Here is a 23,536-nt window from a genome sequence, read left to right as displayed (position 1 = left end):
AGTATATCTAACTGTATAGATCAGGGGTCACCAACCTTTTTGAGACAGAGAGCTACCTTAAGGGTAAAGAATAATATGGAGGGCTACCACATTAACATTTTTTTTTGTTTACCATTTAAATGATTAATATTATGCATTCAACTGCATACACATTAATTCCAGTGCTTACTCCTAACGATAACCAGTTTTTATAAACAATATCAAAGATATTTTACTGAGCGATCATACGGATACATGCAAGTGAGGTGAAGTGAAGTGAGCCCGCGGGCACCGTATTGGCTGCCTGCGGGCTACCAGGTGCCCGCGGGCACCACGTTGGTGACCCCTGGTATAGATTATTCACAATGGGTCTATAGACAAGATAGAAAAACGCAAATGTGTGTGATTTACTTTTAGAGTTTTCTCCAATCTGTCTGTTTGAGCCTCATCAACTGCCACATTTCTTTGTATTTGATTTTGCACAGTAGTTTCTTGTCAAAGTTAGGGTAAGCCTGAAATTCCCTCTATCATGTGTTCTTGTTTGTGGTCTTGGTTGGTCAGTGGCGTATTCCCAGGCAGTGTTTCAGAAGGAACATCCAATTTGTGCTTGTTAAGCTGGTGGTTGTCTCTGGCTTTGAGATATGCATGTACCTGTTGACACCCCTGCACTCAACAAGGGTACTGCTTTGTCTTAGTCAATGTCACAGAAGCTTTGCAGAGACCAGTCATTGCCTCTATCACATCCCCAAACAGTGATACACTTTTCGACCACCTCAGCAGATTTTGCATGCAACCATGTTCGCCTTTTGATCCAGATGCAGTTTCCTCCAGAACAAACACTACTGGGATTTCTAAGTCACATGGAAGAAAAAACAAACAAAATCAGCGAAGGTTATCAATCTTCCCTAGACTAGTGCTTTAAGTGGGCCGGTACTTAATTTTAGCCTCAGATTGAGCCCTGCCAATTGTGTGTGCCCAGAACAAACATCTTGATATAGATCTTGTTTGCCAGGCTAACTCCTGCAAATTTATGATGCTGAATTCAGACCCTCATTGAATTTGATCCCTACATTCAAAATGCTTCAGTTCAGCTAATTTCTTTATCTGTTTCGCTTTGCTCAGTAACATTTGATTATGTCAAACTTATAGGATATGTAACCAACTTGAGAGTCACTGAAGAAAAAATATGTTGGACCAGTGGGTTGGGAAAAAGGACACAAAAATGAAACTGGAGTAACAAGTTGTGTATTAAAATACAATTAACATATGCAGTTAATGCATTAGTGCAACAACACTTTAACCCTTCAAACTGGTTAAATGTTCCTTGGTAACAGTCTCAGGATCCTTATGTTACTTCAAGCCAGTTTCTGCTCAATTAGTGGTAGTCTGTCAAAATCAAGTCAAGTCAGATGTGGGGCTTAACAGTCCTACCACACAATCAGTGTTGGGGTAGTTACTCAAAAAAAGTAATTAGTTACTAGTTACTCGTTACTTCTGTAAATTGTAATGAGATTACTTTACTAGTTCCTGGATTTGAAAAGTAACTTCACTCCTTATTACTTTACTTTCCTGTTTCTTAATTTACCGTGTAGATCAATGTGCGAAATACCCATTAATAATCGGAGGGTCCCATCTCCCAATTGTTCCACAATACTGTGACACCACCCCAGGTGCCATCCTGCAGTATTAGCTATCTACCCTGTCAGTTGTGGGCTTGTGTGGGCCTTTTCCACAACACAATGTGGAAATTAAGAATAAAATAATTGACATGTTGTCTGGTTATAAAGGATAAGAAGGCATGCAAAGTGCATTAAGTATGTAGATTATATGTAAAACGGAAATTACAATAATCTTTAGGAAAAAAAAAACATGTTTTCCAATTACATTGTAACATGTTTTGTTTGACCCCCCTCAAATTTTGCATTCGAGGCTTTCAGGGGGTCTAGCCCCCCCAGACCCCCCTGTATTTCGCACAGTGGTGTCAATACTTGTACAAACATCACTTTGCCTGCCCACTTAGGGCCTGATTTACTAAGATTCCAAATAGCGAGCGCTAAATTGCTTGCGCGAGCAGAAAGACTGCGCCCGCTACTGGATTACGTTTTGCGGGTGAACTACTAACATTGCGGCCGCAATTGACTACAGGCGCAGAAGTGGTTAAGACCGCCCTATTTAAATGAGGATTTTGCGCGAGTCAAGAGTTGTCAACATGGAGAAAGAGCAGACTCAACGGAAGCGCTGAATTAAATTTGAAGCCACTCAACAGAAAGTGACGTTCTGCGATGAGCAGATAACTGGGATCGAGGCATATATGACATATTGTTCCCCGGGTCCATAGGACCTTTTTATATTATTATTATTATTATTATTATAATCCTGCGTCGGTATTTTGGACAGCTCCATCATTACCTGACGTATCAACAAAGAAAACTATGGACTATGGATGTTGCCGTAAAAAAAAGAAGAAGAAGGTGCTGCGCTCTCCTCCTGACTCACCTGCAGCTCACTGACAGCTGCCAGGGAGCGAGTTCTGCTGTTTCTATGGATCTAATGGATGAGTGACTTTCTTGTCAATAAGTAAATAAATAAATAAAGCGGATCATCAAAACGGCTTTTTAGTCCCAGTCCGTCCCTGGTTTCATCTGTGTTAATTCAGTCAGGCTGAGTTTCCATTACGCGTGCCAACAGCCTTTGATCTGACGTCAGAGGCGACGGGACAATCGATATAGATGATATATCTATAGCTGATTCAGATAGTTACATTAAATAGTGATTGTTGTGATTATTTATTGCATTTAAATGTGCCTGGAACTGGAAGGGTTAGGGTTAGGGTAACCTGCCTGTGAGGTTTTGGTGACGTGTGCGCACTGTGCCGCCTGCGCTTCGCCGTGTAGACCAGGTTAGAGCTGGACCCGTTAAGGTAAAGCGGGGTTCCCCGTTCCTCCGGTCTTAACCGGGTAACATAGGTACGAGCCCTCCTTGAACCACAAACTGCAGACCAAGGTAAGCCCATACCAGTACAAACACGCATTTCTCCTCTGAATATCTATGTTTAATTTATTCAGATATACCAAATAAGAAATGAATGTGCGTCATCTGTGAACGCGTAGTTGAACATGCTCTGGAAAAGCGTAATTTCCTGATTTACAAATATATATAACTATAAATAACCGCAGCCATGTGTGTGCACCGCTGTGCCAGTTAAGACCTGCCTTTCAAACGTGCTAAATATAGACGCAAATATAAACACCGCAATCAGTTTCAGGTTTGATAAATCACTTTGCGCGTGCTAAAATAACATATTTACATTTTCTCCTCACATCACACGCAAAATAGCGTGTAAACGCCCCATATTGCATATGCATTAAGGCAAGAACGCTAAATGAGTTGCGGGTGCTATTTTGCCCGTCTGAGGGATGCGCTCCTCGTTGCGCCCTGTTAGTAGATCAGCATCAACGCTAATCTGCGTGTGCAATCCAGTTTGCACACGTTTTTGCACGCGCAAAGCTTTAGTAAATCAGGCCCATAGTGTTTATTGTATAATGTATACATAATGGCATGTAAAACCATAAGGTCCAACGCAGACTGGATCATTTCTCTACGTCTCTCTATATCCCCACATCCATATGACACATACATAATGATCTTTATGACGAGGATCGAGTACAGTCTCAATGAAATACAGGGGATCAGAGTAGATCTTAGTAAAACATGTTGACAGATTCTTAAGAGCGCACTTTTCATTGTTTTCACTCCATGGTTTCAATCTTTGTATAGAAGACCTTTAGCGCTGTAATCAAGGGAATAACAGATGCATCAGATGAGCTGATCTCTTTAGTTAACTGCTCAAAGAGAGAGAGAAGAGAGTTCTGTCACAGGGAGTTCATAATCTGCTCTGCACTGCAGCCAAGTTTCACTTTTACGCAAAGAGACTTTCCAGCATTTAATAGGTGCTGTTCCACCATGTACTCACGTCTTGTTGGAATCGTTTTATTGGTATTGGTTTTTGCATGCGTCATCACAACATTTTTTTCGGTGGTTACCGGGGGAAACAGGAGGAAAAAATAGGTTGTCTTTAGGACGTCCTGCCTAAATGTAGGGCGTCTAATATCTTAATATTTTCAGGACAGGATCCAGGATGCCCGGGTGCCCTGCTGGCTAAAAGCCTGTTTAGCGCACCTCCATATCCATCCCCATTTCCCTCCTTCGCACCAGCAGCTACGTCACTCAAATCAATCTCCATGACAACAGTGCCCAGGCAAGCACACACACAAGCAACCCGCATGCACACACATCACTTAAACGGATCAGAACTTTACACACAGGCAAAGACAGCATGGGTAACGCAGAAAAGTGCATTACTATTGTCAAGTAAAGTAGTGTAGTTATCGATATTTATAGTGTAATGTGTTACTTTACTTTGTTACCCAAAAAAGTAATATCATTACTGTAATATGTTACTTTGTAACTTGTTACCCCCAACACTGCACACAAGTGTCACCAGGTGAAGATAGGACGCAGTTTCAGCCTTCTCTAGTCCAAAATGCTCTTCAGCCCCTTCCTCGAGTTAAGTGATGGGTTCAAAGGAGGCTCAATTTGAATTCCATAAATCCAGGGAATCTCAAACATCTAGCTTCCACAGAAACATAGCTGCTGTGTGTGTGAGCTTCTTTCATTTTTGCTTTTTAAAAACTTTTATTGAAGATCAAACAATAACATGATATATTACATCTCTACATCACGTAAAAATAAAACGAGTGGAGATGCAAAAACAATAAACACGAACAAAACAGTGTATAAAGTGCAACAACAATGTAAAAAAGTGCCCAAACTGTTAAAAATACATACAAAAGGTCCACATTTTAAAGAATTAAATTGTCTTCTTTACACCCCGCTCTACTTTAAAAGACATGACATTTACATTGCGAGCTGATTTTTCAACGTCTGTAGCTCTGGCTTTAGGTCAGTGTGGCCTAATAAAACCGATACCTGTTGGATGAACTGAAATATGAGCTTCATAGTTTTGAGGTGATTAAGATTGCATACACGAGTCCAGGTGCACATTGCTTTTTGCAGACTTTGAATGTTGTCCACCTTTTTTTTTAACAAAACCTGTGAAAAACAATGCCAATTAGAAAATGTGTCTGGAACGACATTGGTCTGTTGTGAAATCTGTGTCAACAACTGTCCATCATTCCCTCTCTTGGATCGAAATAGGTGGAGGAGATGAGGGCTGTGCCGACTCCATTAACACCTGAAAAATACAGTGAACAAAAAAGATCAACTGAACTATACAAGGCAGCTAAGCCATCTGCAAAAACAAGTAGTGCTGAAAAACATCCATGAATTTCCTTTTTATATTACACATTTTATAATAATATAAAGATAGTTATTTGTTTTATTCTCTTTCTTATACATACTTGATCTTCAGCTCTCAGAGCAAACTTCTGACCTGTCTTCTGTTTCAAGAGAGGTCCTTCCACAGCATCCTCACACCACAAGGATCCGTAAAAATAAAGAAAACGTTTAGCTCAACAATGTCACTGTTAAATACAATAAGGTAACAGAACCAAAAGCGTGTGTGTCAGGGTGAGTGAGGTTCAGGTGTAGAACCTCTTGGACACACTTTACAAGACGCTGGTCTTGTCAAGACTCATGTAACCAGGCAGGCAGGTTTTTTAATTAGCCGCCTCCCCTTTCTTATACAAGTAAACATAGCAAGTTATCTCTGCTAAACTTGATAGTACAATGAATCTTTCAGCTAAAAAGTACAAACAACTAATGTTGTTTAGTAATGATAGCAGGTTTTTACTAAACATAGAACGATAAGTAATGATCACTCGTAAGTTTAATTAGAAACATAATCTGGGTTTACAATGTATGTATTTGAACACAGATCAACAGAGATCTATAAATTGAGCCTTCTGTAGGACGTTTTAACAAAGCATTTGCACATAATAAAATGAATGCACACAAATATAAAGGAACACCAAACCGTTGTGACTTAATTCAAGTCCACAAATTTCGAGAATTCTGGCAGCTGCCACTCTTTATTTCCTGCTCTATGTCATCACAAATACGTCAAGCTACAGGCATATTGATGTTACTTCCTGTCTAGCGGTATACACATTTAAAAATACAGTGTATATGTTACCAAACATTACATCTCTCTTTAACAAAAAAGTAAATGAATGAAAAGTAAGAGCCAAGTTGTAGCTGACAGGAACCAGTCAGAAATCAAATGCAGGGAACTATAACCATATTTGCTTAGGCCTTATAGGGTGAGTAAAAACATTTCAAAGACATTGTAGTCCAAATTACTGCCATGACATAATAAGGTAAAGATTAGCAGTATCAATATCCCAGTGTTGGGCAAGCTACTTGGTAAATGTATTTTAACTACATCAAAGCTATTCTTCTTTTTTAGATTGGAACAACTTCATTCCAAGTCAATAAAATAAAGTCAATAAAAGAGCTAAGCTACTGAAAATGCTGCTACTTAGCGACGTTACTGCCCAACACTGATTATACCTGCACTCTTAAATTATTTCTTAAAACATTTGTTTATTATTATTATATTTTCCATCACAATCACAAGTCCAATACCTTCCTAATAGCAGGCAAAATCTCATGCAGAGACAAGGTTCAGTGGGGTACGGCTCCCGTACTGGAGAATGGTGTGGGTTCTGAATTTCACACTGACCTCACTCTGTTGTGTAGCAGGTACAGATGTGATTTCTTGCGCCTCAGTGCACTGTAAAAAAATTAGAAATATTTTTTTTAAAAAGTTCCATCAACTAATATTATTTTGTTACACAAACTTGTAAGTTAGAGTTGTGCCAACTCAAAATTCTCTTTTCAAACTGTTAACAACGGATAATGTTAAAAAAAAAAAAAAAAAAAAGTATTATAAAATCAATTTAATTTTGACTTAGCACAACTCTAACTATCAAGTTTGTCTGACAAAACAATATTAGTTGATGGAACTTTTTTTTCAAACTCGAATTTTCTTTTTTTAACAGTGTGAGGCAGTTTCATCCTAGTATCTATCCATCATCATTTCTGATAGCTGCGTAGTGTTTCTGCAAGCTGGATGACTGGCTGGTTTCCATTGGCCATTTTCTTGCTGGAATGGGAAAGGTGGTGCAGTGTGCAGTGGTGGTAAGGGTCTGGCAGCTCTGTCGTAGGGTTTCTTCTGTCTGCGTAGACATTCTGCCCTTCTGTCTTGCACAGTGTTCTGTGGGGATACTGTTGGGATGCCATTGCTTTGCTGTTGTTGGTACAATGGGACGTAGTCTGGGGCTCATTAGGATTTGAACTGGTGATTTCTGGAGTTCATTGGAATTGTAGCATTCACATTTGGGTCTGAAGTATTAACAACAAGACGATTTTAAATAAGGCACTCATCCTGTTTCCAAACAAGTTTTATTGATGAACGTCTCTATTTTGACAATTTTAAAAGACAAATATTTCACTTCTTGGTGTAATTGATATTACATTGGCAGTGATGATATCTTGTTGACTCTTGATTGATTGATTTTAAGACTGAGAAAAGTGTAACATGTCCTGCTTCGTCCTTTTCCAAACAGATACTCTAGCAGTTATGTTTATTGTCAGTTTCATGAGTGTATGTATTTACTGGAGCTGCACGCACTGACGTGCACTGACATGTGCACTGACATGTGCACTGACATTGGCATGATATATGTTCCTTTCTGTCTCTATTTTTCTTTTTCTGTCCTGTAGACGATGGAGGAAATACAATCTATTGTCCTCCGCCGCGCACCAAGGAAGTCCTGATCAACCAGCAGCTGGTCAAGCTCAAGTACTGCTTCACGTGTAGGATGTTCCGGCCTCCACGCACCTCCCACTGCAGCTTGTGTGACAACTGTGTGGGTGAGCAGCAACATAACATCAAACAACCATATATAATAAACAATGGCTGCATGTGGGCCACAGTGATATTATAACCTCACTCAGCAACACATAATCTATTCCTCTACATTTAGTTCTTCTCTGGTGCACTTCTCCTTCAGAGCGATTCGACCATCACTGCCCCTGGGTGGGCAACTGTGTAGGGAAACGCAACTACCGCTTCTTCTACACCTTTATTGTGTTGCTCTCCTTCCTGACGGCTTTCATCTTTGGATGTGTGACCACACATCTAGCGCTGAGTAGGTTTCAGGATTTTACTAACCCTAAGGCTAAATTCTTATATAGACGCTTTCATTTGAAAACAGCATTGAAGTAATCTCTGTCCATACTAGCACACTCAAAAGCATATCACGCAGCCATTCATAGACTGACCATTTATGTGACAGGGTAAGCCGGAAGCTGATTCTCTCTGAATGTGTTGCTCCAGGCTCTATCCACAGGGTAAACAAAACAGTCTTTTTCTTTATGGTTTTGAAAAAGTTTTCCGTTAATACAGCATCTTTTCAAGAAATGTCTTCATCCACATGAACTCCCAAAACGGCTCTAAATGCTTTAGTATACAGCAGGGGTCGTGAATTATGATTTAATGAGGTCTGGATAGAGGATATGTCCTCATGTCCATGTTTAAGATGCATTATCATTAGTTACACATTACAATTAATTTATATATATTGAAGTAGCATTGTCATTGTATCAATATCTGCACTGTGTGAAGTCAAGGACTCAAATAAAATGAAGAAAGCTGTTGTTTTAATGCCATTTAAACAATATTTATTTTCAGTGCAACTCTGGAGGATTATATACAATAATAAATCATAGATAAAATAAATAAGAAACAATGAATAACAAAAGTAAAAGCAAATTAGACATCCAGCTGAAAACAATAATAATAATTTTAACAAATTAAAACAAAGACTCGGCTGCATATGAAAATCAACAAGATTGTCATGTTCAGTTAAGACAGACATCACACTGCACAATGACATTTTTACTTTGCACGTCTTCCTCGTCACAAAAAGGTAAAAAAAAAATTAAATAAAAAGATATATAACTTAGCACAGTATCAGAAAATCTGATAAAAAAAATACCATTTAAGTTAAAATGTACAGACTAAAAATATAACATATGTCTAAGAGTGATCTTAAATTAAGGGAAACACTTTGACTAAAGTATAAAAATAGGCCGTGTTGGTGTAAGTTACAAAGTAACGGATTACAGTAACGATATTACTTTTTTGGGTAACGAAGTAAAGTAACACATTACACTAAAAATATTCCTAACTACACTACTTTACCCATGCCGTGTTTGCCTCTGTGTAAAGTTCTGATCCGTTTAAGTGATGTGTGTGCATGCTGTTGCTTGTGTGTGTGTACGAAGCAGGGCTGTGGGTTATGAATCCGCACTTTCTCGACCGCAGCTTTCAGTTTGGGATGGTTTATCTCCATCGGAGGGTCGTGGTGCTGTGCCTATCAGCTGACATAGGGCGATAGGCATGTCACCTATCGAACACCTTTGGGATGTTCTGGATAGGCATGTCTGCCAGCGGGTTCCAGTTCCCCAGAACGGCCGCCAACTTCAAGTGGCTCTGCAGGAGGAATGGAACACTTTTAATGGACAGATGTATGTGTCACGCAGACGCTGCACACGCGTTGTTGCACATACGCCTACGTGACGGGTGAACCACGCCTCAAATACGTGACACGAAGACCACGTGTGACTGTTAAGTAAAATTCTACATGAGCGTACAGACACACGATGTGTTTGTGGAAATCAAATAGCGAGGGGTCATTCGTGCCGTGCCACATGTGAACGCAGCGGACGCCTGTGCGCACGCTCGTCACAATTCAGTGCAGTCCAAGTATTACCAAGAGAGAGGCTGTTTCAGTCACATGTGCACATGTTAAGGCGTCTGAAGCGTTGGCTTCAGTACAATAGTGACACATTCGTTAACGCCTATAGCGTGTGCACGCCTACAATATAACCCATAACATAATTTTGATGAAAGAAGGCATGTGAGTGGATGGGAGCAGCTGGGCAGAGGGATTTCCTGGGAGCACATGACGTCACTCGGGATTCCCATGTTTAAAATTTTTGAAACCATGATTTCCTGATCATCACGTTAGATATGAAAAAAGAGGAGAGAAAAAAACACATTTTACGAGCACATGGAGGTACTAGTGCAGCTACCTCCACAGACGCATCCCACAGCAGCGGATGGGGCGGAACCGGGTGTGGTGCAGGTAGAGCATGGATGTATAATATGAACTGGATAGAGCATCACCCCCTCTCCCTTGAAGACAATTTCTACATGGTGGCCACTGTGGGTACTGCAACAGAAAACCCCATGGTGCCTAAAAGCAATTTTCCCATTGACCACAATAGTAAAAGAGACGCCTGTAAAAGTGTCCACAGGACACCTCGAGACATGGACACAGGCTTTTATAAATCTTATGGTAGTGACACTACTGTGCATGCTCTATGGGCCCCATAACCTGGAAATAAACAGGGAAGTCAAAAACTTTTTTGGCATATGCGCTGGGTGAGCAGCTTCATAGGAATGAACGGAAGCGAAGGGGCGGAGCTCTATCCAGTTCATATTATACATCCATGAGATAGAGTGCTGTAGTGCTGTCCATGGTGCTGGATCCTCAAAACAGGCAATGGCCGCGTTTCCCAGATTCGTTAAGAAGCTCTTAGCGCTAAGATCTTCTTTGGAGCGCTCTTAAGAACACTGTGAAAGAAGAACGTGTTTCCCAGAGTCGCTCTTAGCTTAAGAAGATCTTTCACTAAGAAGGAAACGTAAGATTGAGCTGACCCACTCTTAACAGCCTTCTTAGCGATCAAATGTTCAGTGATCATAGCCTGCCACTAGGGGCGTCTAGATTTCTAGGCTACAGTGATCAAGCCGCATCAGGGAAATTTATATCCTCCACTTTTTGAAATAATAAAACAATGTTCAATGTTGAAATGCGCTCATAGCTGTGAACCACTGGCGCAAAAAACATAGGCTAATAGTAGAGAAGAAACACTGTTAAGAGCCAGCATCTCGCTGCAGGTGCAGGTGGTTATTGCAGGCCGCCTGGTTAAGCCTCCCCGCATGCGGACACCGGGCCCTGCTGGTTGGCGCACGGGGACAGGGCACGGCTGTGTGGGGTCGTCCTCTCCTGTGGGCGTGCATGTCCCTGCTCTGCTCCCGGATGGCTCCTCTTCCTCACTTTCTGAGAGGCCCTCGTCCCCCTCAACATCAATGCTCCCTGTGATGCCTTCAGAGGCCGTCTTCCCGATTATGGACAGGACTTTCTCTTCATCGGGAGTGAGGGTCGTCCCACCTGGTGCTCCACCAACAGTGCCCATGGCTTCCCTCCTCACCTGGGCACTCTTCTTCTTGGTCTGGCTTTGGAATTCCTGCCACTTCTTTCGGACAGCACCCCAGTCACGCAGGCCACATGGGCTGGAGGGGGACGTCTTCTCCGCTATAGCCTGCCATACACGGTTCTTCACCTTGATGTTTTTCTTTCCTTTAGTTCCACCAAATAAAACTTCACGGTGCTGCCACACCTCGTCCACCAACACGCCCATCTCCTCCGCGGTAAACGACGGTGCCCACTTGGTTCTTTTGCTGCCGATTTCTTCCATTCTCACATGTGTGTGCCAATATTCACGGGGGTATATATGCGCTAATGGGCTTGATTACTACTTGGATACACCTGATGGCACACACACACGTTAATAAAAAATTTACTTAATGCTATATCCACGTGCAAACACTTTGTTTGAGCAGGAGAGACGGGCGTGCGTACCATAGCATTAATTCCTGCAGGCGCCCCTGAGTGGGGGGACCATGGGGCGCTGTGTGTGACTTATGTGCTGATAAAGCGGTGGGTGATCGATTTGCCTGGCATCGATTGATTCAGTTTCAGCACCACCGTGGTGAACAGCTCTCGTTAAGAGCTTCTTAAGAAGCTTCTTTGGCTTGATCTTACGGTTCTGCTAAGAAGGCAGTTAAGAACGTGTCTGGGAAACACCCGTATCTTAGCGCTCCTTCTTAGCCATTCCTTCTTAAGAGCCTTCTTAAGTCCTTAAGAAAGATCGAATCTGGGAAAAGCGGCCCTTATGAGTTGCCGAGGTATTAGATGATCATAAATAAATACGTCATCGGTCTTGAAAGGTTTAGTCAAGGTGGTTGAATTTGAAGCAGAAGCAGATCTTAAAGACAATACTCATCTCTCCAACTCTTCCACAGCTGGTGAAGAAGTCTGTCTCGATACGGCCACAGTTTTTATTTTATTTTTATTTTTCAGAACAGTGTGCACATACAATAATCATTTAAATAAAATTAATAAAAGTTGGGTGTCAGTACATTGAGACAAGAGTGCGCATAGGCGTTCGCTCGTGGCATTACACTTATCACCCGTCACCCTTCATTATTTGGTGTACTCGCAATAAGTGTGCCTGTACGCACACATATCACAGGCGTGCTTTTCAGTCTTTATGCAGGCATAGGCGTCGTGGTTAAGGCGTTTTAGTATAGTGTGCTAGCATAAAATGCCCCTGACACACACACACACCATCATAACAACCCCCCTCCCTAAAATCAAGCATCAAAAAACCTAGTCAGCATGCACACTAAATCTGCCGAGTCAGCATTCACACTAATCGGAACTGGCAAGGGAGGTTCAACGGTTATACACAGAAAAAAAACACATGATCATGATACACACACACACAGAGAACTACACATGATCATAACAATAACATTACAAAAAGTTCTAATCATGATTTTTTTTTGTGGATTAAAGAGGAGCCTTAAAGCTCACATAGAGTGGTCCTGTTGCACATATATGTTAGTTATGGAGGTCTACTTACATATATTAACTTGTTTTTATGCTCAAAAACCTCCTAGTTGCTGTAAACGAGCCGATAGAAATCTTTTCTGACGCTGTGCTGAGCCGTGATATTTCAGACTGAACTCTCACCCCCAGAAGACAGAGTGTGTTGTGATTGGCCAGTACCCGGAAGTGACATATTCAGCTCTCAGAAGCGCAGCTCCCCCTTCTGGAACGGTGGATGCACTGCTACTCATTATCAAAACATGCATTTCGATAAGTTTACAGATGACTATTCTCACGCTGATAATGATAAAAGTCACCGCACATACATAAATTAGTAATCTATGAATTGTTGACGCGAAGGCAGTTTGCTCTGCGTAGTTCATTCAAACAGCTGTCTTGAATTAGTGACCAATCAGCCAATCAGAAAATAGTATTCACTTTTGCTAGGCAGAATGGACTCGCTATGCTCTGGTTCACAGCTCATGCTTCCACACGGCTGCACAGCTGGGTGTCGCAAGACTAGGTTTTACGATGGTTGTTCTTGTACAGAAATACATTGTTAATGTTGTAAACACAACGAACAAAGCTGCTTAAATAACTGCAAAACTTTTGTCCAGCAATTTACATTTCCAAAATATCAGGGTGGTGCAACCATAAACAGTGGACTTTATTTTGAAGTCAAAAGACAATAGCTGTAAACTGAATTTTGCATCAGCCTCGGGACTAAGCTAAAAGGATTGTAGATCTCTGTCAAATACTAATAAAAATACTAAAACTACTTTCAACTATATGTAGGTTGGTACACTTTCCATGTCAGGTGGTCTAACCAATGTAAAACTAGAACACAATTATTTTTATCATAAAACTCTTCATTATTATTATTATTTTTAAAAAGTGTTCTGTTTGAACTTCATGACAAGGGTAGAAAATGATGCTTGCATCCAAACAGAATCTGTTTAATTTGAGTTTAGTTGCAATTGTCACCAAAAGGTGTCGGGTTAGTTATTTATTTAACAATCAAATTATTGCCAACACCTGTTGTCCCCCAACAATCTCCAAACACGAAAAAGATGATGATTACAAATAGAAACAGTGAATGCAAGCAGAGCAAGAGAGAGGTGGAGCTATGACATCACTGTTTTCCTAAAGTAGTAGTCGTAGTAAGGACCCACCACTTTTCATTTTCACGTGTTGGGCTCTTTAATCACAGCCCGCGTGTTTTCAAACTTAAACTGATTTTCTAAGACAAAGTGGTAGTGTGGACAGCAGGCTTCTCTGTTTTTAAATGAAGATGCTCTAGTGTGACTGTAGCCTCACACAGAAGCTGTCAGTGACTGCTACTTTTTTGTTCAGTGTGCTTTCGTCTCTTTCAGTGGCTCAAGATGGAAAAGGTCTGGTGTTTGCTCTGAAGAAGAGTCCAGGAAGATATCCTTTTTGTTATGAATGCATTTAAAAAAAAAACTATATATCCTGAGTAAACTGGCATTGTGAGTTAGTAGGCTTTATTGTTTCTACTCCCCTCACATGTACTAATGTTCTCCTTAATGCAACCTTTTACTGCAGTAGAGCTAGTAATATGTTTTTTCTCAGTCTGGTCCATCTTGGGTCTTTCAGGCTTCCATACATATTTAGTTGCTTCTAACGTGACCACCAATGAAGATGTGAGTAATGCTACAATGTTTGCACTCTTACTTTTACATTTTATGATGTTTGTATAATTCAAATAATCTCACATTATAAGTTTTAAGAATGAGCTCCCATGCACTGTTAAAAAACAAAAGCTAAAACAAGCATGTGTGTGTGTGTTTGTGCACTTTTTTGTACAGATTAAAGGCTCCTGGTCAGGGAAAAGTGGAGAAGACATCACAAACCCATACAGTCATAAAAACATCTTCATCAACTGTTGCTCTGTGCTCTGTGGACCCATGTCACCAAGGTTGGTCCACAGTCTCACATTCAATTCATTCAAGGGGCATTCTGGGATTGAAATAGTTCATCCTTGAAATTCAGCAATGTGAGCATCCTTCCTTGACTTGGAAAAACTCCCTGTGTGTCATGGACTTTCTGACTGGCTGCCCCTAGGTGGTGAACATGCACAATTACATCTTCTCTGACGCTCAGCATTTTGTTCAGGGGTCTCAAACTGAAATGACCTGGGGGTCTGTTTAGTGCAGGTTGGGCAATATGATCTTAAACCGTTTCGTCGGTTTTGGAGGTCCGTGCTCTCGGATTTGTGGACTGTTCGGCTGACACGGACACTGGAGCCCCACAGCGGGGAGAACACACGCTGCTGCCCCAGGTCAACACATGCCGTCGCTGGGGCTTGTGCTCTCCCCGGTGGTTCAGATGACACAAACCAGCGTGTGGTTTGTGTTGGTCGAGCAGTTTACAAATCCGAGAGCACGGATGTGGCAGTGTGGTGTTGTGAAGGCAGCGGCTGCTGGAGGAGAGTGGCTCAGCCGATGATCAGACAGGTGGACACAATCAGGTAATCATTCAGCTATTGAAGCACATTTGTAACCTGGTTCTGATGGCTTGCAGTAGGCTGGGTCCAGACACAGAGAGAGAGCCACTCCTCCCTCTCCTCCAGCAGCTACTGCCATAAATTATAAGACATCTTGATCTTTACTGAGAGAACAGAATTGTGTCTTAGAGCCACTCGTTTATGCACTTTTAACACTCGCCCTAGTTGCTCCTCGGTCTGGCAACCTCGAGTCTGGAGGGGAGGCGGCTACGACTCACCACAGTATTTTGAATTTGAGTGTAGTAACAGTGCTTGGCCACATTCTTACATATGGCGCCTTTAAAAGTGGATATCTGTAACATTTTTATCAACAATCTCTGCTTATATGAATGATTGTAGTTCTATCAACATGTCATCACTGACTCTAACTGTCCTGTATAAACTTATAACAGTTGACACAGTTGTTGTATATCTGCTTCTGGTCTCATTAGACTCATTCTTCTGTCTCTACCTCACCTCCAGAGGGCGATGTCTCCCATTTTTCCTTTCACCCAAACTGGCTGAGGCAGATGCTGCACATCTTTGAGAGTTTTTTTTCTCTCCACTGATGCCTGGTGCTTGCTTATTGTGTGAATTGTTGGGCTTCTCTGCTCTGCATGATGTTGTCTATGTACAGAGCCTTGAGATGACTTATATTGTGATTTGGCACTGTACAAATGAAATTGAATTGAATTGTTTGTTGGTTTTAGTTAATTACTTACAATCAAATGACTATGTGAAGTGAGCAGACGTACTTGACTGACTCCCCCCCCCCCACACACACACTCAGGATTAAATACATGAGATGATAATACACTTTTCTTTCTCCTGTTCTGTTTTAGCTTAATCGATAGGCGAGGCTTCCTTCCTGCCCAGACAGGTGGCGAGGACAACAAGGTCCGGTCTGTGGCCGTTAAAAGCGAGATAAAGATGGTAAGAGGAGCTCACTGTTTGTTGTTGCAAAGGAAGCTGTTGCCTGCTTTTGGATCATCCCTAAGCAAAGTGTATTAACAATTCACTGACAAGCTTTTATTGTCAGTAAATTTGTTTTTAAAAAACGACTTTAAAAAAGAAGAAAAGTAAATTTGAGCATTGAAGATCAGTGGTGGGTCAAAATCAGTGTAGGACAGTAGAGCTACACATGCTGTATGAGACACACACATTATTTATTTTTTTATTTTTAATACACAAAATACAGCAAATTTGAGCATTTTAACTCAATAGCTTCCAGATCATGTGACCTAATGACTTAAAATGAGTGCAGAAACATAGTACTAGACTGCTAAGTCAGAACACACCTTTTGTGGAACTACTGTAAGCATATAATTCACTGTAATCTTGTTCCCTCTTTTTTAATATTTGACTAAATTCAAAAGAACCACCACTTTCCAATAAAACCTCCATGGGGATTAATGTTTTCGTTTTTGGGCCTAACTTTTTTTTTACCAGTTTGTAACTGTTCTAATTTAAGGGCCTGACCTCTTTTAAACATTCTTTTGAAGAACCTGAGCCTTCTATCAAAGTTAGCCTGGCATTGCTTGAATTCACTATGCAAGGCCCTCCTCTTGCAGGGTTCCCCAGGACCACATTTAAGAAACATTCTCTCTGCAGAACGCAACTTCAACCATAACTCATTTCATTCATTATTCCAATCAGGTTGTTTAGCTCTGTAATATTTCTTTGTAGAGCCCAAAGACAATATGTTTTTACAGGACAATATTCTCCATTTCAGCATGTAAAAGATTACAGAGATTGGTATAACACTGGTCCATCTTTTCCTGTACAATCTGTAGTTGGCCTTTAACCTCCAGTAGGGCCGTTTGAAGACAGAAAATCAACAGGGTAATTCCTGTTGCATCTTTTTGCATGCTGTGAACAGTCAACATTATTCGGAGTATTAACTACTTCCCCTGCTTGAAAACGTAAACAAAGAACTGATCGGTCAGGGAGTCTGCTATGATCATCAATCAAATTAAAACTTTCTGGACCAACCCTGTCAATAAGCTCAGAAGGGGAATAAACATTAAAGACCAAGACATGTTTTCAAATTCACTATGTATGTAATCAACAGCTTTGGCCCTTACCAAGATAGAAGTAAAGTTGTCAATTTCAGGATTTAACCTCCCGTTCAGGATACAACATTTAGAATCCTTCGAAAATTCCATAAAGGTATGACCATGCTTATTTACATTTGTGTCCAAAGTTATTCGAGGAGAAATGTCATCTCCTTCCACACAGTCCTTAAGCGCCCGGTTCGGCTGTTAACATCACCACAGATATAAATTTAATACACATTGGCCGCGTTTCCCAGATTCTTTAAGAAGCTCTTAGCGCTTAGATCTTCTTTGGAGCGCTCTTAAGAACGCTGTGAAAGAAGAACGTGTTTCCCAGAGTCGCTCTTAGCTTAAGAAGATCTTTCACTAAGAAGGAAACGTAAGATCGAGCTGACCCACTCTTAACAGCCTGCTTAGCGATCAAATGGGCTGGAGGCTATAACCTGCCATACACGGTTCTTCACCATGATGTTTTTCTTTCCTTTTGTTCCACCAAATTCACGGTGCTGCCACACCTCGTCCACCAACACGCCCATCTCCTCCGCGGTAAACGACGGTGCCCGCTTGGTTTTTTTGCTGCAGATTTCTTCCATTCTCACATGTGTGTGCCAATATTCACGGGGGTATATATGCACTAATGGGCTTGATTACTACTTGGATACACCTGATGGCACACACACAGGTTATCAAAATGAACTTAATGCTATATCCACGTGCAAACACTTTGTTTGAGAGGGAGAGAAGCGCAACTAGGCTACTTGTTGTTTTCTTTTTATTATTTTTTCTTTTCTTTTTCTTTTATATGGTTATATGGTTATCAGCACATAATGTGAAGCTAATCCACTAACTCAGTACTCATCATGGATATCGCAAGTTCTTATAAACAACGACAATATAAAGGATGGAGGATGGACGTAGTAAAGCTAGAGGAGTTATTCCAGATGGGCAATAACAAGGTAGACAACTCGTGTGCTTGTCAAAACGCCATACGTTAACGGCGCGCTAGAACAAATCTAAAGGTAACTTAGCCTTTATAGGGCTGTGTAACGTTGATGGTGGTGCGTACCATAGCATTAATTCCTGCAGGCGCCCCTGAGCCTAATTGCACCTGTGTGGGGGGACCAGGGGGCGCTGTGTGTGAGTTATGCGCTGATAAAGCGGTGGGTGATCGATTTGCCTGGCATCGATTGATTCAGTTTCAGCACCACCGTGGTGAACAGCTCTCGTTAAGAGCTTCTTAAGAAGCTTCTTTGGCTTGATCTTACGGTTCTCCTAAGAAGGCAGTTAAGAACGCGTCTGGGAAACACCCGTATCTTAGCGCTCCTTCTTAGCCATTCCTTCTTAAGAGCCTTCTTAAGTCCTTAAGAAAGATCGAATCTTGGAAACGCGGTCATTGTATAACAGTATATTATATACTATACTATATAGCAACGCCAATAAATGGCTGAAGTAGAGATCTGCACCTGGTAGATGATTCTGGGGAATTAAAATGAAAGAATACTGCGACTCTCTATGCTCGAAGCATAAACATAATATTCCATCAAATGTTTTATCAACAATGTAGCAGTATCCTGAGTTCACACTTTGACAGTGTCCACCCATTGTCATTCCAGTGGGCTAACAAAAACAGTTCATTAACAAACCTGACGGGCTGGGCAAGCACTTTTAAAGTTAATTCCCATCATTCGTTCGGCATGTGATTTCACCGAAGACACGTATACGTCCTTTGAAGCTGTCGTTATCTTTCAATTCCAACGTAGCCACTTTCTCCTGGGCCGAGCTCAGCTCCACTTTGACAATCCCCCGGTCGGTCTCCGCACGCCCGCAACCTCTCCACTGCAGCGGGGCAGAGCGCAGTGTCACATCCAAGACCGACGTACTTTAGCCATTAAATCCTCTCCCTCTAACTGAGGAAGCCCCACAACGATCAGCGAGACATCTGGATCAAAACTCTTCTTCTTCGCCTCTCTCTCAGACATTTTCTGCTCGATATTCTCTGCTCACACAGAATTCCCACCTCAGTGTCCAGATTTGTCTTCAGCCATGATCTTCTCCATCGATCCATGCTTGCTTTTCCATGCTATCAATTCTAGTGTTGACTTGCTTTTCTATGTCAGTCTGCATACGGTCCAGTCTTGCGTTAATTGCTTTCAGTGCGAAGGTCAGTTTTGACTGATAAATCACAGGTTTAGCAAAAGTTTGTTCAAAACTTTGTGAGCATCAACAGACGAAAACGCTCTCTCGGCCATCTCTTCTATAACTTCATTTGCTGATTCTTTTGTGAATCTTATACCTACATGCCACTCAACCCAAAACTTTAGTGATCTGAAGCAGCAATCCTGTAGCGTAGTTGCTGTTGCTGCAGTCACTGAAATCATTAAACACTGCTGCTCATCTTGTTACCTTTGCGTTTTTTTCTCACCTGTGCTTCGCTGTTTCTTTCTCTGCCCCACTCTTTCTTGTGTCTTGATACCCAGTGCACATACGGACCAAAGGGTCTGCTGGAGTCAGCCTTTCTCCCTCCGTTCCTGTCCACCTCGTGCCCTCAGGAGAAACATCAGACAGCTCCTACTTACCCAGACAACAACCCTGCAGTGAACTCTGACCTCTCACTCTCTCAGCTCTCCATGAGCTGCGAGGACCACCATATTGCCAACTCCCAGGGGAATTCCTCTCCTTCACATCAAACCAAGACTCGCTCAAAGACAAAGTAAAGGGGATTTACATGTTCCCAACCTGGGTTTTAAAATCCATGTCTTTACCTCTCTGGATGCTGCCAGCTTCTGCGCTTTGCACTGACATGTTTGCATTTTGCATGCTATAATACAGTGTAATAAAAGTATAAAGTCTTGAGTATTGTCATTGAGTGAGGGTGCAACAGTCACAAAGATATGTTATTACAGTCAGGTCCATAAATATTGGGACACAACACAATTCTCTTCTTTTTGGCTCTATACACTATTACAATGGATTTGAAATGAAACGGCCAAGAGGTGCTTTAACTGCACACTTTCAGCTTTAATTTGAGTATTGAGGCATTTGAGGTATTAACATCCAAATCAGGTGTCACTGTGTAGGAGTAACAACACTTTCTATATGTGCCTCCCACTTTTTAGGGGACCAAAATTAATGGGACAAACTAAACAATCATAAATCAAACTTTCATTGTTTAATACTTGGTTGCAAATCCTTTGCCGTCAATTACAGCCTGAAGTCTGGAAGGCATAGACATCACCAGACACTGGGTTTCATCCTTGGTGATGCAGTGAGGCCTCTACTGACACGCTCTTCAGTTCCTGCTCGTTCTTGGGGCATTTTCCCTTCAGTTTGGTCTTCAGCAAGTGAAATGCATGATCAATCAGATTCAGGTCAGGTGATTGACTTGGCCATTGCATAACATTCCACTTATTTGCCTGAAAAAAACTTGAGGTCTCGACTCGAGTTTCCTTTGACTGCCAGCGGCTCGAACATTTTCAAGTGCACCCTGTTCAGGGCTTCTTTGGTTCAGCACCATGGACAGCGGTAAGAGAGAGAGAGATACTCCTCATTAGCAAGAAGCATTTTGCTTATGCAAAGAAATAAATCTGTTTAAACACAAAATCATTTTGTGAACTGAAAAGGAATGACAATGCTGCTTGCGTGCGTGTGGGGGTCCTATCCTTGTGATAGTGGAGTGCAGAGCCAGCAGCTGGACTTTACAGCCAGGGTCAGTATTAGTATAGTATTAGTGTGTGTATAGGCAAACAAACAACAACCACAACGACTGTTACTCATTGCGTTATCACAAAATTACAATATTGAAAGTTGAAAGCGTGTTTCCTTTGTAGTAGACAGTGGCTATTACGCTTGTTGAAAATGTGTTACGTTTGTGGGATTATTTCCTAAGGAAAAGACCCAGGTTCGATTCCACCTGTGGTTTTTAAAAAAATACCAAAGAAATAAATGTATAAAAATATAAAAATGCTATTGTGGTAAGATTGTTTTCAATATTACCCAGCTCTACAAATATTATATAATTCACAAATGTAAATGCCATACTAGTAGCTCTGTAGCTCAGTTTATAATGTGAATTCTCTGAAGTTTCACCTTGAACTGAAAAGCAGATGGACAATCAGACAATCATCTGGAGTTTTACACATTTTACAGTGAAGACAAATTACCCCTCAAAGTTCAGGTGTAAGACTTACACCAGTAGAGAAAAAGAGCACTACTTTGACCACTTTAACGTGAAATAAGATTTTGAACATTTGGAAAAAAAAAAGAAAACTGCTGCTTCAGATACCCTGCTGAGAAGTGTAAAAATACTGTGAAATGACAGCAAATGAGAACACGTCAGCTGAGAGGACAAGCACTAATTCTGAGGATAGATTGCACACATGTTTGTTCAGAAATGTGGCTCCATGCTTCCTCAAACTAGCTCCCATTGTGTGTGGGCTAGGCTATGGTTAGCCTAACCCTTACCCTTTTTTAAACCAGATCTAAGAATGCATTCAGGACATATTGAAAAGCATCCAGACCTGAACTTAAAGCTCACATAGAGTGGTCCTGTTGCACATATATTAGTGCAGTTATATATTAGTTAGTTATGGAGGTTTACTTACATATATTAACTTGTTTTTATGGTCAAAAACCTCCTAGTTGCTGTAAACGAGCCGATTGAAACATCGAGGCTGACGAACAGCATTATAAAAGAGGATTTCAGAGTGAACTCTGACCCCCAGAAGACAGAGTCTTGTGATTGGCCAGTACTATTCAGCACATCCGCTCTCAGAAGCACAGCTCCCCCCTCTGGAACGGTGGATGCACTGCTCCTCATTATCAAAACATTGTTTTAACAGTGTGGTTGACCTACTTTCCATGATGACGTCGGTGATTGCTTCCACCTGCGCAGCTCCTCCCCAGCTGCTCCTGATCAGCGATCACGAGGACTCATAAGGCGGGGTTGTGCCTCTCCCGCTGCAGTTCGCCTACAGGCCAAAGATCGGGGTGGCTGATGCCGTCATCACCGGGCACTGACTCACCTGGAGGCCGTCGGGAGCGCTGTGAGAGTCATGTTCTTTGACTTCTCCAGTGTTTCAACACCATCCGAATGGCGCTGCTGCGGAGGAAGATGGAGGACGCAGGAGTGGGGACACAGCTGGCTGCATGGACCACTGACTACCTCACCAACATATGTGAGGGACTGCAGGTCTGAGGTGGCCATCTGCAGCACCGGGGCGCCTCAGGGGACGGTGCTCTCACCGCTCCTCTTCTCCCTCTACACCTCGGACTACACCTACAACTCCAGCAGCTGTGACCTCCAGAAGTTCTCCGATGACTCAGCCATTGTTGGCTGTGTGTCTGGGGGGGACGAGCTGGAGTACAGGTCGGTCATCAAGGACTTCGTGGACTGGTGTGAGAGCAACTTCGGTGAGCATCCAGGGCTCGGACATTGAGCTGGTGGACAGCTTCAATACCTGGGTGTTCATCTCAATAACAAACTCAACTGGAACACTCACATCGATGCCCTGTACAAGAAGGGTCAAAGTGGCCTCTACCTCCTGAGGAGACTGAGGTCCTTCGGTGTGTGCAGACTACTCTGACTTTCTATGACTCTGTGGTGGCCTCTGCCATTCACTGATGCTGTGGTTTGCTGGGGAGCAGGCAGCACGGACAAGGAAAGGAAGAAACTGAACAGGCTGCTCAGGAGGGCCGGCTCTGTCCTGGGCCGCTCGCTGGTCTCGGTGGAGGAGGTGGGACAGAGGAGGACATTATCCAGACTGTCCTTCATCATGGATAACACACACCTCAGTGCAAGACAGAGCGCTACCGAAAGTCCTTCATCCCCACTGCTGTTTGGATATTTAACTCCTCGTTTTAAATGTCCACTCACTTACCTACTTACCTCTGCTTATGGTGTAAATTTCAGTTTCTTTATTCAGGATTTCTCTTCTGTATTGAGTGCACATCTCAGTTTAGTCCCTTTCTACACTGTGTGTACATTTTAGGATATTGAGTATTCTTATCTTATTTTTATTCTTATCTCTACTTTATTAATTACTCTACATTAGAGTGTAATTTCATTTCATTTTTTACCATATTGTATTTTATTTTATTATATTTTTACTATTATCTTTACATTGTGTCTTTCTTTTTTAATTATTATTCCCTTGCACATTTCTGCACCTCTCGTCACCTTAACTGAGCCATTGTAAATGTGTGTTTCCCCCCAGGGGAGGAATAAAGTCATTCAA

General features: G+C 41.8%; 1 protein-coding gene across 1 annotated transcript in view; it reads left to right on the top strand.

Moving 5' to 3' along the window:
- Positions 1-20,077, top strand: part of zdhhc18b (zDHHC palmitoyltransferase 18b) — a 29,158-nt gene extending 9,081 nt beyond the window's left edge. Inside the window, exons 3-9 of the mRNA XM_083900030.1 lie at positions 7,726-7,875; positions 8,016-8,153; positions 14,120-14,182; positions 14,310-14,407; positions 14,573-14,682; positions 16,092-16,182; positions 19,781-20,077. Of these exons, the coding sequence (XP_083756156.1) occupies positions 7,726-7,875; positions 8,016-8,153; positions 14,120-14,182; positions 14,310-14,407; positions 14,573-14,682; positions 16,092-16,182; positions 19,781-20,017 (887 nt within the window). The 3' untranslated portion in view covers positions 20,018-20,077. The remainder of the gene's footprint in view (positions 1-7,725; positions 7,876-8,015; positions 8,154-14,119; positions 14,183-14,309; positions 14,408-14,572; positions 14,683-16,091; positions 16,183-19,780) is intronic.
- Positions 20,078-23,536: the final 3,459 nt, after the last annotated feature.

This window comes from Microchirus variegatus, assembly GCF_963457635.1.
Source record: "Microchirus variegatus genome assembly, chromosome: 13".
Lineage (NCBI taxonomy): Eukaryota > Metazoa > Chordata > Actinopteri > Pleuronectiformes > Soleidae > Microchirus > Microchirus variegatus.
This window is presented reverse-complemented; position numbering and strand designations above follow the sequence as displayed.